Source organism: Pinus tabuliformis, chromosome 5_2 (assembly GCF_031772625.1).
Source record: "Pinus tabuliformis cultivar Carrire ecotype Pingquan chromosome 5_2, CPIR1, whole genome shotgun sequence".
NCBI lineage: Eukaryota > Viridiplantae > Streptophyta > Pinopsida > Pinales > Pinaceae > Pinus > Pinus tabuliformis.
The window spans coordinates 1,057,661,583-1,057,677,050 of NC_142306.1; the positions used below are offsets into that span (position 1 = coordinate 1,057,661,583).

Sequence of the window (15,468 nt, forward strand, 5' to 3'; positions counted from 1 at the left end):
CGACATGGACAGTTGCCTAGAGGAATTCAATGGCATTGGTAGAATTTTACCGTTATGAGAATGATGAGAACCTAATAGAACACTGTTGGGAATTCAAGATATGTTGTTGAGGAAAAGAGCAGCTCACAATCAGGATTTTGAAACTCATTATCAAAATTGAACCTTTTTAAATCATCTTGTCAACAAAATTTTGGTCATTAAAGGGGACAAATAAAAAGTGTTATGTCATGTTAAAAGGATGGGGGGGAGCAGTTGTTGTTATTAGAATGGTAACAACTGTTTGTAGGAGATAGTGGGTCACAATAGATTTTGATGATTCATATTAAATACAAGTTAGTTGAAGAGGTAGTTAAATATCTTATTACTCAATGCATAAAAAAAAAGACTATGGTGACGTATTCAATGACTTCTTTCTCTGCATATTTATTTCTCTCATATTTAGTGTTGTGCACCATTAAGAACTGATAAATGTATGACTGTAAATTATTCAAGGACAGTAAGGGCTACATTTGTCCCTCTAACAAGAGAGAGAGGACTCACATTTCTTCAGTTCAGGCACATATAAAGGTTAAAGTAGCATCCATAAAGTGAACTCATTACATTAGAGTTAAAAGTTTCACCTTACCTTTGGTGAACAACAATGTGACTAGAATATCCTCCTTTCGTCACTGTGCCATCTACATCGATACCATTAAAGGTGTAAATAGACCCTTTTGCACAATTGACTTCCATTCTTTCATTACAATATTCACATTGCTGACAGGAGTTAACATATGTACCCACTCCAACATGATCGCCAACCTTAAAACGGACTACATTGATGCCAACTTCTTTCACAATTCCAACAATTTCATGCCTATGATACAACCATTTAAAAATAATCAGAATTTTATAAAAGCTTCAAGCAAATATTTAGCTCTATTCCAGAGACATTTGTGCTCATTCAATAAAGACTTTCAAACATGAAGCAGAGTTGATCACACCTCATCAAATATAAGACGAAAAGTGAACAAAAAAGGTAACATACCCTGGCACCAATGGATACTTTGAATCACCATGTTCATTCCGGGTCCATGCAACATCGGCGTAACAAACTCCACAATGAGTTATCTTTAATGAGATATCATCAAGGCCTGGGACTCTGAAAAACCCAAGAGATAATAATAATGAGAAAAGGAAAATAAGTATCTCTCTTTGCATTTCATTAGTTTCATTTTCTTGTCATCTCATAAAAAAAATGGCAGCAATTTGAGAGAGAAGCCTATGCAAAGATGATCTTAACGAAAAGGTGTTATGTTTACATCTGTGCATCATGATTTAAAAAATAATAGTGATGTATATAGTGATGACCAAAAAATCTATCACTCTGGAAGGGGCAAATTAAGAGTTGTTATTTCTTCATATCATTTGAAATTTGCTGATAAATGTATATCAAATGTAATATCCCAAAATTTATAAACTATAGAGGTGTAATGTTCCTTCCTAAATTTTCCTAATGTTGGGAAAATAGATTTTGACAATTTTGGTTAATACTAGCTCAAGGCAAATTTTGGTGGAGAACATAGGAGGAATGCTTTATTTGCATGCTAGTGGAATATGGGGCCCACATGAAATATGCACTTGGGAGGAAGGAATTCGAATTCCTTGAGGCAAATCGAATTGGTGGAGGGACCCACAAGGAATGCATGGCCAACACTTGTAAAAGGAAGGAATGAGGGAGCAAGAGGGGTCTTGTCTATTTGAAAATTGAATTTGCCTTAGATGTTCAACTGAGCCAACATTGTGTTGTTTAGCACAAGAGCTTCCCAAGGAGAGAAGCTCAACCTTTCTTCGGTGGACTTCGAGTGCCACCCAAGGAAAACTTTCCTTCACCACCAAGACTAGAAGAAGCATTTGTTACAGGTCATACGCATTTCTGGAGCATTACACGCAGTCCACCACTACGTAGATGGAGAATTCATTGGTTATTTGTGTAGCAGGGTTGTAGGGAAATTGTCCGAAGAAGCTACAGGAGCACCCTTTTATCATTTTCAGGAGTGTCGACGGCAGCTACAGACAAGAGGGCCATCCCACACGCAACTTTCACTTCATCACACACAGGACTGCACATCTCCTCCATGACTGCGCAGTCATTAGAGTGAGACTCTTTGGGGCGGCATTATTCGAGGGAATTTGGTGTCGGGGAGCTGGGAGATCATTTGGAGGGCCATTTGAGGATTGCTGGAGTTGGGAGAGCAGAGATTGATAGGATTAGTCACAGCATCAGAATTCGAGTTTGGAGGAGGGCCAAGCTGTGAAGGGTCAATTTTTGAAGGTTGGAACCAAGGGAAACTATTTCTGGGTTTTTCTAGGTTTTGGGCAAGAATCACAATCCCAAATTCCTAGAATTTTTTGGGCACTCCAAAGTGGGCAAATCAAGGGGCGAAGTTAGGCAACAGTGCAGTTTTGAAGCAGCACTGCAGTGTTCTAGAGGAGCTGGTTTGTTGATTTGGGGTAGCATCAGATGTGGTCTAGCCATGAAATTTGGTGGAGAGGTTAGGACACATGAGATATCCAATACCCAGAAAGGTTTGGGCAGATTCTAAACAGATCAGGAGATATTAAAATAATTAATGTTTTTAATGGAGTCCCTAAGTCTAAACTTAGGGAAAATAAAATATTAATGTGTATTAATATGAATCTGTGTTAGAGTGGTCCAAAAGACATGGATCAAGCCAGATCTAATCTTAGCCGTTGATTAGGGACTTAATCTCGGCCGTTGAGATGTCAACAGGAAAAGTATAAGAGGAGGCTTGAGGGTCGCTTGGAGAATACACTAGATGATCAATCATTCCATTCTCTAGAGCGGGGTTTGCTAAGAGAAATAGGATCAGTGATCGGGAGAGCAGCTGAGGGGCATTGAGTATAGAGAAACAGAGAAGGCAGAGATTGTGTCGGGAGAGCAGTGCAACAGCCAAGGAGGGTGACGCAAAGCCAGCAAGGGCTCATGCAGGGCCACGCAGAGGCAGCCAAGTGCTACGAAGAGCACCAGAGGGGCCAGCGCAGCTGACGCAGGGCCTCCTGGGGCTGACGCAGGCCTAGAAAGGCTTATACAAGGCCAGCGTGAGACAGAGAGGGGCTGACACAGTCCAGTTTGTGTAGACGCTGGGGTTGCAAAGCAGTTTTGTGCTAAGGAGCTGCCGGAAGGATTTTCCGGGGTTTCAGCCAAGAGATTTTTCTCAAACTGTGAGGTACAGCTGCTAAGGAAATTCTCTGTTGGGTAGGCCAGTTTCAGCACCCAGATTGTACTTTGATATTGCTTAATAAGAAAACCCTCAGATAGTTGCACCGGTTTTCCCGCATTGGGTTTTTCCGGAGACATTGGTCCAGAAATAATGGTGTCATGTGGTGTGTTTGTTCTTGTTTCTTCCAGTTGCTTATCTGTAATATGTTGAGCATGCACTGGCGTTTATTTTCAGTGTTTACTTTGTACATAACTTGTTAAAAGAAAAATAACAAGTAGGTAGGAATAAATCAGGAAAAGTGCATGAAGGGTTTCTAAACTAAGTAAACTTGGAAACTTCAACATGGTTATTACAGTTGTTGGGCTTTCTTGTATTCATCGCCTGGTGCTTGTAGATTCCCTTGTGCAAGCCCAGGTGCACTTTCTCCAACTTATTTGTACCACAACAGTTATTATTAATAAAATTGGCCAATTTGGGGATTTGCAGAAATTTCGGGTTTATGTGTATGCATTTCTGAAAATTTATGTGTTATTATATTTGCATGTCTTTGTTATCATTGTAAAATTTCCACTAGGAATATTACAGTGGTATCAGAGCATGTTCTTGGCCAAGGTGGGGAACAGCCGCAGGTGATGCCACCACGATACCAAGGGGTAGTTTTCCATAGAGGCCGTGGTAGAGGCAGAGGCAGGGGTCGAGGTAGAGACGAAGGCCCAGGCCCATTTTTAGACACCGAGGTGGAGAACTATAGAGAAGGGATGGACAATCAGGAGGACAACGAGCAACCCAAGCCAATGGGTCAGAACCAAGTTTTGGAGGAGTTGTTGAGGACTAATCAGCAGATGATGAGGCAAGGGAAGATCATGATGGACATGATGCAGCAGGTGATGAGGCTGTAGTTGGGTGGTAGGAGGGAGAGCCTCAAGGTGATGGGAGCTCCAGAGTAGGAGGCGGCAGCCATACTTATCATCTCCCACACACTGCCTAGCGTGGGCAGGCAGGCCGTCCTACTTTACCTCACTTTGTGGAGGAGGCCGAGCCAGAGAGGGAGCCAGACTCGGTTGCAGATTTGGTCCATTCAGTTGCATCAGGCATTGATGAGTATGAGGGGTTGGATGCCCGAATTAAGTGGGTGATGTCTTTTGGGGAATACATCCACCTCAAGGAGAGGCACACTACAGGGGCTGGAACCCACTACAGAGGGGGAACATCCAACCATGATGTGCAGAAGTTGGCAGGGAAGGTTACACTTCCGAATTTTGATGGGTCAACGAAGAGTTCAGCAAGGGCATGGATCCAAAAGCTAGACACATACTTCCATTTGAACCCCATGTGGGAAGTCGATGCCATACAATTTGCTACTCTTCACTTGGAGGGAGATGTTCAGGAGTGGTGGTATCATGGATTGATCACAATGGGGCATATCCATATCACCACCTACACAGAGTTCACTCGGAGGTTGCTGGAGAGGTTTGAGAGGAAGGACCCAAAGTTGCATTTCAAGGAGTTAGCCCATCTGAAGCAGCCTGGTAGCATAGAGGTGTACATTACAGAGTTCCAAAGATTGGCAGTGATGGTGACTGACATTTCAGAGGCCCGACTAATTATGCTATTTGTGGAGGGGATTGTTGAGCCTTTGCGTGGTTGGGTGAGGGCTTACAAACCCACGTCACTTCCAAATGCTATCTCCAGGACCCGAGACATGATTGATGCAGTGCCCAAGACACGAACGTTTCTTTCCTCTAGACCCACAGCACCACAACGGACCCAAGACACCAAGCCACCGCAGAGAGATGGAGGACGTGGCCAGCTAGATGATGAGACCCAGAGAGATCTTTGGAGGAGGAGGTTGTGTTTTACATGCCAGGAGCCTTGGCAACCAGGGCACTAGTGCACCAAGGGCAAGGCCCATTTCATTGAGGTGTTCTCAGATAGTGAGCCGGAGGAGAAGGAGGCTGAGACAGTTGAGGAGCTAGGGGATGAGGGAGAACCATCATCGGGAGGGCCACCACCACCACCTAGAGGAGGGTCGTTTGCTCCAACCGGGGGAGTTCTTGCTTCACTTTGGGGTCTGCCGAAGTATTTGACACTTAGGATCAGGGGGACCATATAGGGGCAGCGTGTGTCAGTCCAGGTTGACAGTGGGGCCACCCACAATTTCATTGATGCCCAGATGGTGGAGCATAGGGGCATCCAGACAACTACATTTGAGGGGTTCTCGGTTTTGGTCCCGGAGACCAAACCATGCAGTGTACTAAGTATGTCCCCAGGCTGACCTTGAAGATGGGGAACTACTCACTCACTGATCATTTCTTCGTGGTTGATGTCCCAGACACCAATGTGATGTTGGGTGTCTATTGTCGCACGGATTGTCACGACAACACTCAGACCGGGGGCTGTCACTCCGATCCCCAATCTCTTCGTTTAAGCCTGTCTCCCGCAGCTAAGGGGGGTAGACCCTATAGGAAAATGGATGACCAACTGTGAACCAGTTGGGTTGGGAGACACGAAGGAACAAGCACTAAATCGATATTATCAAGTTAATAGACCAGTGCCTTATGAAATAAATGACTAGACGATTACTTACTAAATGTTGCAGAAATGTAAACCAGGTAGAGCAATCATTTATCATCAAATAACTCAAACAAAAATTAAATTTTATCAAATGCGAGAAAATGCTTAAATGATACTCCAACAATTTAAAACTTGAAAAGATAAAGCTCGATACACAACCATGTAATTTCAAACGCTAACCAGATATCTCATTCATGTAGCTAATCTTCAAAATGATCATTCAAGCATGCTAAATCTCATAAAAATGGTAAACATTAATTCCACATCAAAATTTTAGCCTTAGCAGAGAAGATAAAACGTGATAAATCCCTGAGCTAATACTAAATATGGCAAAAAATTTCCACAATATTTTTTATGTTTTTTCAAACAAAAATTAAAACTAAATGAAACTTAAAAATCTAAATAAATCTACACTTTTAAAAGAAAAGAAAATAATTTTATAAAAAAAAATTGTTATATATTTAAAAGAAAACAAAACTTAAAACTTAAACCTAAACTAAAGATTTAGTTCAAAAAAATTAAACAAAAATAGAACCAAAAAAACTAACTAAAGGGAACTTTATATTTTATATTTTTTATAATTTTTATGATTTTAAAGTTTAAAATTTTTTTTTATGTTTTTAAAGCTTTGAACTTAAAACCCTAAAAAAAAAAAGAAAAAAAAAATTTAATCTAATCTAACCTAACACTTAAAATCATAAAAATTAAATCTAAATCTAAAATCATAAAAATTAAATCTACATCTAAAGCTAACTTATGCTAACTATACCAAAAGAAAATTTAGGAAATCGATTTTTTAATTTTTTATGCGCTAAGCTAAACTGTTCCCCAAAAAAAACTAAATGAAAACAAATGAAATACATAAAAAAACGCTACGCTAATCGTAACGTATCTAAACTAGAACTATAACTCAAATCTATATAACAAAAAATCAAACTATGCATATCAGATCGTAACCAAATGGAAATCGAAAATGGAATACGCAGGTCGACGGCGGAGATTTACGCACATACAGTCCAGCCGTAATACCACAAAAATGTGTTACCTGGCCCGTGCTATTAAAAAAAAAATTTACTGCTTTGTGTACAGGTGACGTCCAGAAGGAAGGCGCAGTTGGAAATCGATCTGAAATTGTGCTTTTGCAATGTGTGAATGCAGGTGCGTGGGGCCCCAAAGAAATCAACGCAGGGGGGACTGGTTTCACTGTTTGGTAAAGCCTCAACAATTTCTGCATTGATCAAGTGCAGGCCCACGGTGTTTGACAGCGGCAGCTGTTTGACGGCGGAAGGAGAAGTTTGCAATGCAGGTTGAAGATTCAGGCTCTATGGGCAAAGGGCAGCAGTTTGAAAACGACGAGGCAGCTGCAGACAAAACGATTTGCCGCAGCCTGGAGGTCACTATGACGTGCAGAAGGAGGAGGAAAATACGCGCAGGCAGAGGAATGAAACCATAGTGAGCACGTTTTGACTGCAAGCGTTATGGTGGCAGCGTGGAGCATTTGGGAGCAGCGTAATAAATTTTGCAGACTTTGGCAGCGTATAGGCAGAGGAGGAGAAGGAGCTGCGTGGGTATGGACGGCAACCTGAGGACACAACAGAGAAATGGGCACAATGCCAAGAACAGATGGCAGCGTGGGGATTTGAAACGAAGTGCTGGAGTGGAGTTTCGCGTGAGGGATGAAATGGAGAAGTGTAGGTCCAGAATTCGAATTTTCTCCCAAAAAAAAAAATTGAAGACCCGAGCAACAATCAACAGATTGCCCAGAAAAACCACTGAAGCTCTCCACAAAATTTATATTTGAAATTCCCTGCTCCAAATTTGCCTGATAAAACCCTGAAATTTTCTCAAACACCTGCACATGTAACCTGCAAAAGAAAGGAAAATCCTAATAATATGTGCATAAAACAAAATTAAAACCCTAGATCAGCATTTACAACTTTTGACTCTTAAACAGCCAGATTTATCAATAATCAGCAGTAATATTATCAAAATTCCATATTTATTATGAAATACTTCAGAAATCTCTCATGCGAATCAGAAAACAAACTTAAATAATAAACCCAGGATCGAAACTGGCTGGGCTCTACAAGAAAATGCTTGCGGGAGTTGGCTGGTTCAGCCGAGAACTTCCCCAAATGCCCACTGATCTCCTTCAATAAGGGTTTCCTGCACAGCTAACTTCAACCATCAATAAAGAGAGAAAAAACAGTACTAGATCTCAAAAGCAATGGAGATACCTGCCATTACTTCAGAAATTCTAATACCATTCAAACCCTAGCAAGTGAACAAGATACCTGTGCTCAACAATACTCTACAATAAGTTGTTACTAATGGCTGAAAATTAAAATATGCAGAAAATAAAATAGCTCACAACACTTCCAGAGAGTAACACCGGCAAGATTTCAACCCCAAAGTCTTTCTTTATTAGCACCAGAAAAAGTTTACAAGAGAGCTTCTTCAGCACCAGACTCACAGATCCAATCTGATCTCAAATGACCCCTAGCACCCTATTTAAAGGAAAAATTCCCAAAAGCTAGTTCGAGTGATCCACGTCAAAATGATCTCAACCGTCAATGAGGATCAAGATATCTCTTAATCTCATCCGTCGAATTTTTTTAATGCATTAAAAATTGAAATTCTGCATTTATTTACTCAAAAATATTATTATTATTTTATTTTTTTATTTTTTTATTTTTATTTATTATTATTATTATTATTTTTTAATTTTTTAATTTATTTTTAAATGGATCCTCGAACTTAGCCTTTGGAAAAATCACCAAGGACCTAGGATTTAGGACTTATGAGGGGATTAAAACATTGTCTAACCCTCAAGACACTTTACATCATGACTTTTACAACTTTACATCTCAAGGGGGAGAACCCATTTGACATAGACCCTCATAAACCACCCAGTTCTGTGACACAACTATAATCTAGCAAATTAACACACTAGGATTCTCCTAAGATTCTAATGACAAAATCCATTCCGGCTTTGGGGTTAGGCTGAAGGAAAACTCTGCCAATCATAGATCGGTGAGACAAAAAACCTTCCAGAACGTAGATTATCACTAGGAAATTAGGTCCACCTAGGCAATTTACATACATGACTCAACTCTGTTAAGATTATTTACAATTCACACATGCAGACTGGGTTTACAACATAAATTGATCAAGTCGACGATGATTGTCGAATGGCATGGACACATCAATCAAGCGTTATCCCTTTTGCGAAGAAAAGGGCATGTACTGCTATGGGAAGTTGACACGTAGTGGTCAATAGTGTCCAATGGTTGTACACATTGGGGAAGGTCACTACTGATTGGCAGAGGCTAGAGATGGAGTTCAAGGGGCCAGATGGGAAGCTTGTATTGCTAAGGGGAATGCACTCTTATTCCCCTTAGACAGTTTCACCCCACTGAATGGAGGCAAATTTGCAACATGGAGATGTGGAGTGTGTAGTTGAGTTGCGGGTTTCTGAGTCAGGGACACAGGTGCAGTCTACATACCCATATATACTAGCCTTATTGGAGAGGCACCAGGGGGTTTTGGGGATGTTCCACTAGGTAGACCGCTAGACAGTGGATTTGAGCACACCATTGAGTTGGAGGGGGTGAATGCAGTCATCACCACCCCTTATAGGCACCCAAAGGCCTATAAGGATGAGATAGAGCGGGCCATTCAGGAATTGTTGAGATTGGGACACATCAGGCCTAGCTCGAGCCCATTTGCTTCTTCCATGGTGTTGGTGAAGAAGAAAGATGGGACGATGCGCATGTGTATCGACTACCGGGCTCTCAATAAGAAGACCTTGAAGAACAGATACCCCATTCCACGCATAGATGAGTTGATGGACGAGCTTAGAGGAGCTAAATACTTCTCTAAGATAGATTTACGTCCAGGGTATCACCAGATCCGCATGAGGGAGCAGGATATCCCGAAGACTGCTTTTCGCTGCCATTATGGACATTTCGAGTTCTTGGTGATGCCCTTTGGGCTAACCAACGCTCCAGCTACATTCCAGTCTTGTATGAACCACGTGTTCTGTGGGCAGCTGAGGCGCTTTGTCCTAGTTTTCTTTGATGACATACTCATTTACAACAGGACATGGGAGGAGCACCTTCAGCACTTGGAGGAAGTGCTTCACATACTTGAGGAGTAGCAGTTATATGCAAAGATGTCCAAATGTGAGTTTGGACTAACAAAGATGTTGTACCTGGGGCATGTGATTAGGGAAGATGGAGTGAAGGTGCATCAGGAGAAGATTCGGGCTATACTGGATTGGTCCACACCCAGGAACGTGACGGAGTTGAGGGGTTTCCTAGGCATTTGTACTTATTACAGGATATTTGTGAGAGGGTTCTCACAACTTGCAACACCTCTTACGGATTTGACGAAGCGGGGACCTTTTGAGTGGACGCAAGGGGCAAAGGAGGCTTTTGAGCGCCTTAAGAGGGTCATGAGCAGTTGCCCGATCTTAGCCTTGCCGGATTTCACATGGCCCTTTGTGCTGGAGTGTGATGCCTCCGGTGAAGGGGTTGGGGTTGTTTTGACACAGGGGGGCCATCCTATTGCGTTTGAGAGCAGGAAACTATTGCCTCATGAGCAGTTGTACTCTATGTACGACAAGGAGATGTTGGCAGTGATGCATGCACTGGGAAAATTCAAACAATATCTAGTGGGCAACCGGTTCAAAGTGAAGACTGATCACAACAATCTTTGATTCCTCCTTGAGCAACAGTCATTAGAGGAGAGGCAGCAAAAATGGGTGAGTAAGCTCCAGGCTTACGATTTTGAGATTGAGTATGTGAAGGGTAAACATAATATGGTAGCAGATGCCCTCTCTAGGAGACCAACAGTGTTGTCTTTGATGGATGTCACGCAGGATTGGAAGGCTCAACTATTGATTGAGTACTCCAAGGATAGGCAAGCTTGTGATATTTTGGATGGCACACACAAGGGTGACCGGTTCAGGGTGATGGACGATGTGATTTACTATAAGGACCGTATCTATCTAGTACCAGGATCTCAGCTAAAGGAGAGGATCATGCAAGCAGCCCATGATTCCCCACTAGCAGGACACCAAAGCTTCCTCAAGACACACTGTGCTGTCAAGGAGAGACTCTTTGGGCGGGGGCTCAAGGGACATGTTTTGAGGCATGTGAGGGAGTGTGTGGATTTCTAGAGGAACAAGGTGGAGCTGACCCACCGAGCCGGTTTGCTACAGCCGCTTCCCATTTCGGAGAGGAAGTGGCAAAGCATATTCATGGACTTCATCACCGGGCTACCAGCTGCGCAAAGGAGGGACTGCATCTATGTGGTGGTTAACAGATTGACCAAGTTTGCCCACTTCTTTGATATTTCATCAAGATCTTTAGCTTCCTAGATGGCTGAGTTGTTCTTTCGGAAGGTTTTCCGGTTGCATGGTCTTCCCAAGACCATTGTGAGTGACAGGGACAGCAGATTTATGGGGGATTTTTGGCAGGATTTGTTCTGGCTAGTGGGGACAGAGCTTACACCCAGTACTAGCTATCACCCCCAAACTGATGGGCAGACAAAGATTGTGAACAAATGGTTGGAGGGGTACCTGCGCAACTACGTGACTAAGCAGCAGAGAGCATGGATCAAGTGGCTACATCTTGGGGAATTCTACTACAACACGACTTATCATATGTCCATTGGTATGTCCCCTTTCCGAGCTCTTTATGGGTACAATGCTCTTACCTTTTCTAACATGGTGTTTGGAGACAGCAGGGCCCCAGGGGCAAAGGATTGGGTTCAAGAGAGCTAGGAGATTCTCTGGGCTCTCAAGAACAACTTGTAGGTGGTCCAAAATCAACAAAAGATATATGCTGATAAGCACAGGGTGGAGAGAGAATTCGAGGTAGGGGACATGGTCTACCTACGCTCACAGTCGTACAGACAGTCTTCACTGAAGTAGAAGAGTGCAGAAAAATTGCGGCCCCGCTTTTATGGGCACTACCAGGTGGATAGGAGAGTAGGTGAGGTGGCCTATGAGCTAGAGCTGCCTTCAGAGAGTCGAATTCACAACGTGTTCCATGTTTCATGCCTAGAAAAGGCGTTGGGACAACAGGTCGTAGCAGGTTGGATGATGAGGGGCATTTGATTTTGACACCAGAGCTTGTACTAGAGACCTAGGGGAGGAAGTTGAGAAACAAGGTGGTCGGGGAGCTTTTGGTCAAGTGGAGAAATTTAAAGTTGGAGGACGCTACATGGAAGAACAAGCAGAATTTACAGCCTCCAGTTTTAAAGTTGCTTGGGGTCAAGCAACATCCGGGAGGGGAGGACTATAATGTTCCTTCCTAAATTTTCCTAATGTTGGGAAAATAAATTTTGACAATTTTGGTTAATACTAGCTCAAGGCAAATTTTGGTGGAGAACATAGGAGGAATGCTTTATTTGCATGCTAGTGGAATATGGGGCCCACATGAAATACGCACTTCGGAGGAAGGAATTCGTTGGGGAAAATCGAATTGGTGGAGGGACCCATAAGGAATGCATGGCCAGCACTTCTAAAAGGAAGGAATGAGGGAGCAAGAGGGGTCTTTTATCTATTTGAAAATCGAATTTGCCTTAGTTGTTCAGCTGAGCCAACATTGTGTTGTTTAGCACAAGAGCTTCCCAAGGAGAGAAGCTCAACCTTTCTTCGGTGGACTTCGAGTGCCACCCAAGGAAGGCTTTCCTTCACCACCGAGACCGGAAGAAGCATCAATTACAGGTCATATGCATTTCTGGAGCATAACACGCAATCCAGGAGCCACCACTGCGCAGAGGGAGAATTCACTAGTTATTTGTGGAGCAGGGTTGTAGGGAAATTGTCCGAAGAAGCTACAGGAGGATCCTTTTATCATTTTCAGGAGTGTAGAGGGCATCTACAAGCATGAGGGCCATTTGAGGAGGATTGTTGGAGTTGGGAGAGCAAAGATTGACAGGATCAGTTACAGCATCAGAATTCAAATTTGGAGGACGGTCAAGCTATGAAGGGTCAATTTTTGAAGGTTGGAACCAAGGGAAACCCTTTTTGGGTTTTGGGTAAGGATCACAATCCCAATTTCTTATAACTTTCTGGGCAATCTAGAGTGCGCAAATCAGGGGGCGAAGTCAAGTAACAATGCAGTTTTGGAGCAACAACGTAGTTTTCTGGAGGCACTAGTTATTGCAGTCGTTGGGCTCTCTTTTATTCATCACTTGGTGCTTGTAGTTTGTCTTGTGCAAGCCCAGGTGCACTTTCTCCAACGTATTTTTACCACAACAGTTATTATTAATATAAATTGGCGAGTTTGGGGATTTGCAAAAATTTTGGGTTTGTGTATGCATTTTTGAAAATTTCTGTGTTATTATATTTGCATGTCTTTGTTATCATTGTAAAATTTCCACTAGGAATATTACAAGAGGAGGCATCATGATTTTGGAAAATTTTCGACTTTGCAATAATTTTTGGCTTTAGCATCAAATTTTGGGTTCTTAACTTTGGAAAAAGGGAAATACAATAATATTTGATTTTTGGTGGGCAGTGGGGGCCACCCACAAGGCATACACACTCCCTTAAGCAACACACTATTGTGGAGAGGGGAAAAAGGAAGAAAGGAAACACACTAGTGGAGTTTGGGGCCCAAATGGGAGAAGGAGAGAAACAAGTATAAATAAGGGGTGAGGACCAACATTTGGGGCTTTTTGTCAATTGAATTTTCGAACAACAATGTCCTTGAGTTGTTTAGCCAAGTCAACAAAAGTGTTGTTGCACCAGAGATTCCAGGCAAGAATCTCACCTCTTCCTTCGATGGACTTCAAGTGCCACCCTAGGAGAGTTCCTCATTTCACTTTAGAGCTATTTCGGAGCTGAACTCAGTGGTATGCTCAACCTGGCTAGTTATAGGGGACGTAGTTGGAGAAATTCGAATTCTTCGGGAGAGAGTTGTGGTGGGAGTGGAGTTTTGGGCTTTTGAGAAGTGTTTAGCCTCATTTTTAGCAGAAGATTTAGAGTGATTGTAGGGTTGGATTCTCAGCCAATTTCAAAGGTCGAAATTGTGCTTTTGGGGCCTGCGCAGAGGTGACACTAGTGATCTGCACAAAGGTAGCAAGACCAGCAAATTTATGGAGTTGTGTGTAATGTTCCAAATGGAAAAATACAATAGATAACAAAAGCAAAGAACTAGCAACAGCTATAAAATTCAAGCATGCAAAGCCATACACAAATAAACACTAAAATGTGGACAAAAGCTCTAAGCCATTGTATTAATATAATAAATTGAGTACAATAATTGTGATAAGAGAAACCTGAGCTTGCTACATCAAGAAAGACCAAGAGCTTGCTACATCAAGAAAGGCCAAACCTAGGTATCAAATCAATGGCTCAAGCGTCAGAAAATCTCCCAGAAGAGACTGCGCCCAGCCTGGTGTAAACTATTGCTACAACTGGAAACAACCTTGTGTTTGACCCCTTGAAAGTGCTCGGAAATTTCTGGAATTTTTCCTGGAGTCCCCCCACATAAAACCCACAAAAACCCAAAAAGGGTTTGGACAAATTTTACTGACCACCTGGGAACCAAAATTTAAACTCAACTAGTTGCCAAATAGTTATGTTATTTGGGGCACTAAAACTCCAAAAATTCTGCAAAATTAAGAGCAGACTCCTTGGTGTTAGTCCAACAAAACCCAGAAATATTTTTGACTAATTCTGACCTCCCGGAATTACCCAAATTTGGTGGTACGCCCTCCTCTACTGGTTCTGCGGCCCCCACAAGCTACTACTGCAAATATGGCCCTGTCTCTTGCCTCAAATGGTTGTAGAATTCTCTGCAAATTAATTCTAGAAGGTAAGAGGGAAATTCCTCCCTCAACCTTGCACAACTCATCTAGCAACAGCTCCACAAAATTCTTCCCAACAAAAGACTACGCAGGCCCTAGGAATGTTGAATTTGATTCTCACCTTAGTAGCAATCTCCAACCCTGAGATTATCCAAAAACTCTAGTCCACCCTCAGGGAGATTTCTCCTAAATTCACTAGCCATAACTCCCCTTTAAAGCCGCTCAACTCAGTGGAACGAATTCTACTACTATGTCCTCCTGGAAGTTCAAAGTTGCTGAAGCAAGAGCTGATATGACCCACGAACTCCAACAAATCCATTCCCACTATGTTCTAAAATTCTCTCCTAGGTTGGCACTCTAAGTCCACCGAAGTGAGAGCTAAGATCTCCGCCTGGAAATCTCCTTGTGCTAAGCAACACTAGAAGTCTTAGCTAAGTGGCTTAAGAGTACTCTAAATCAAAAATTCAATTTGTCAAAAAGCCCCCAAAATGATGTCTCTTCCTTCTATTTATCTTTGTTGCCCCTTTTCTCTCCTTGTGGGCCCCACCAATTCGACCTCCTCCTCCCTAGCTCAATTTTCCTAAGGGGTTCGAATTCTCCGTTTGGGTGGCCCCACATCCCATTACCAATTTAATTTTCCTTTTTCTCTAATGTTGGTAGCGTCCATTTCAAAAAAAATCGTGGGGACTCCCTCCACCCACTTTTCCTAAGTTCACATGCCAAAATATTTCCCAACACCCAAATTGCAAAAATGGAAATTCTTCTTAACGAAATTAATTTAATTGGGGACATTACAGTCCTCCCCACCAAAATTGTTTGTCCTCAAGCAATTTTTGAACAAGCA

At 42.4% G+C, this 15,468-nt stretch overlaps 1 protein-coding gene across 2 annotated transcripts in view; it reads right to left on the reverse strand.

Moving 5' to 3' along the window:
* LOC149162868 (putative cinnamyl alcohol dehydrogenase 1) overlaps positions 1–15,468 on the reverse strand; it is a 234,381-nt gene that overhangs the window by 152,285 nt on the left and 66,628 nt on the right. For both annotated transcript variants that reach the window (XM_089437423.1, XM_089437424.1), the window contains exons 3-4: positions 1,028–1,141; positions 626–856 (exon numbers count right to left, since the gene is read on the reverse strand). In XM_089437423.1, the coding sequence (XP_089293549.1) occupies positions 626–856; positions 1,028–1,141 (345 nt within the window). The remainder of the gene's footprint in view (positions 1–625; positions 857–1,027; positions 1,142–15,468) is intronic.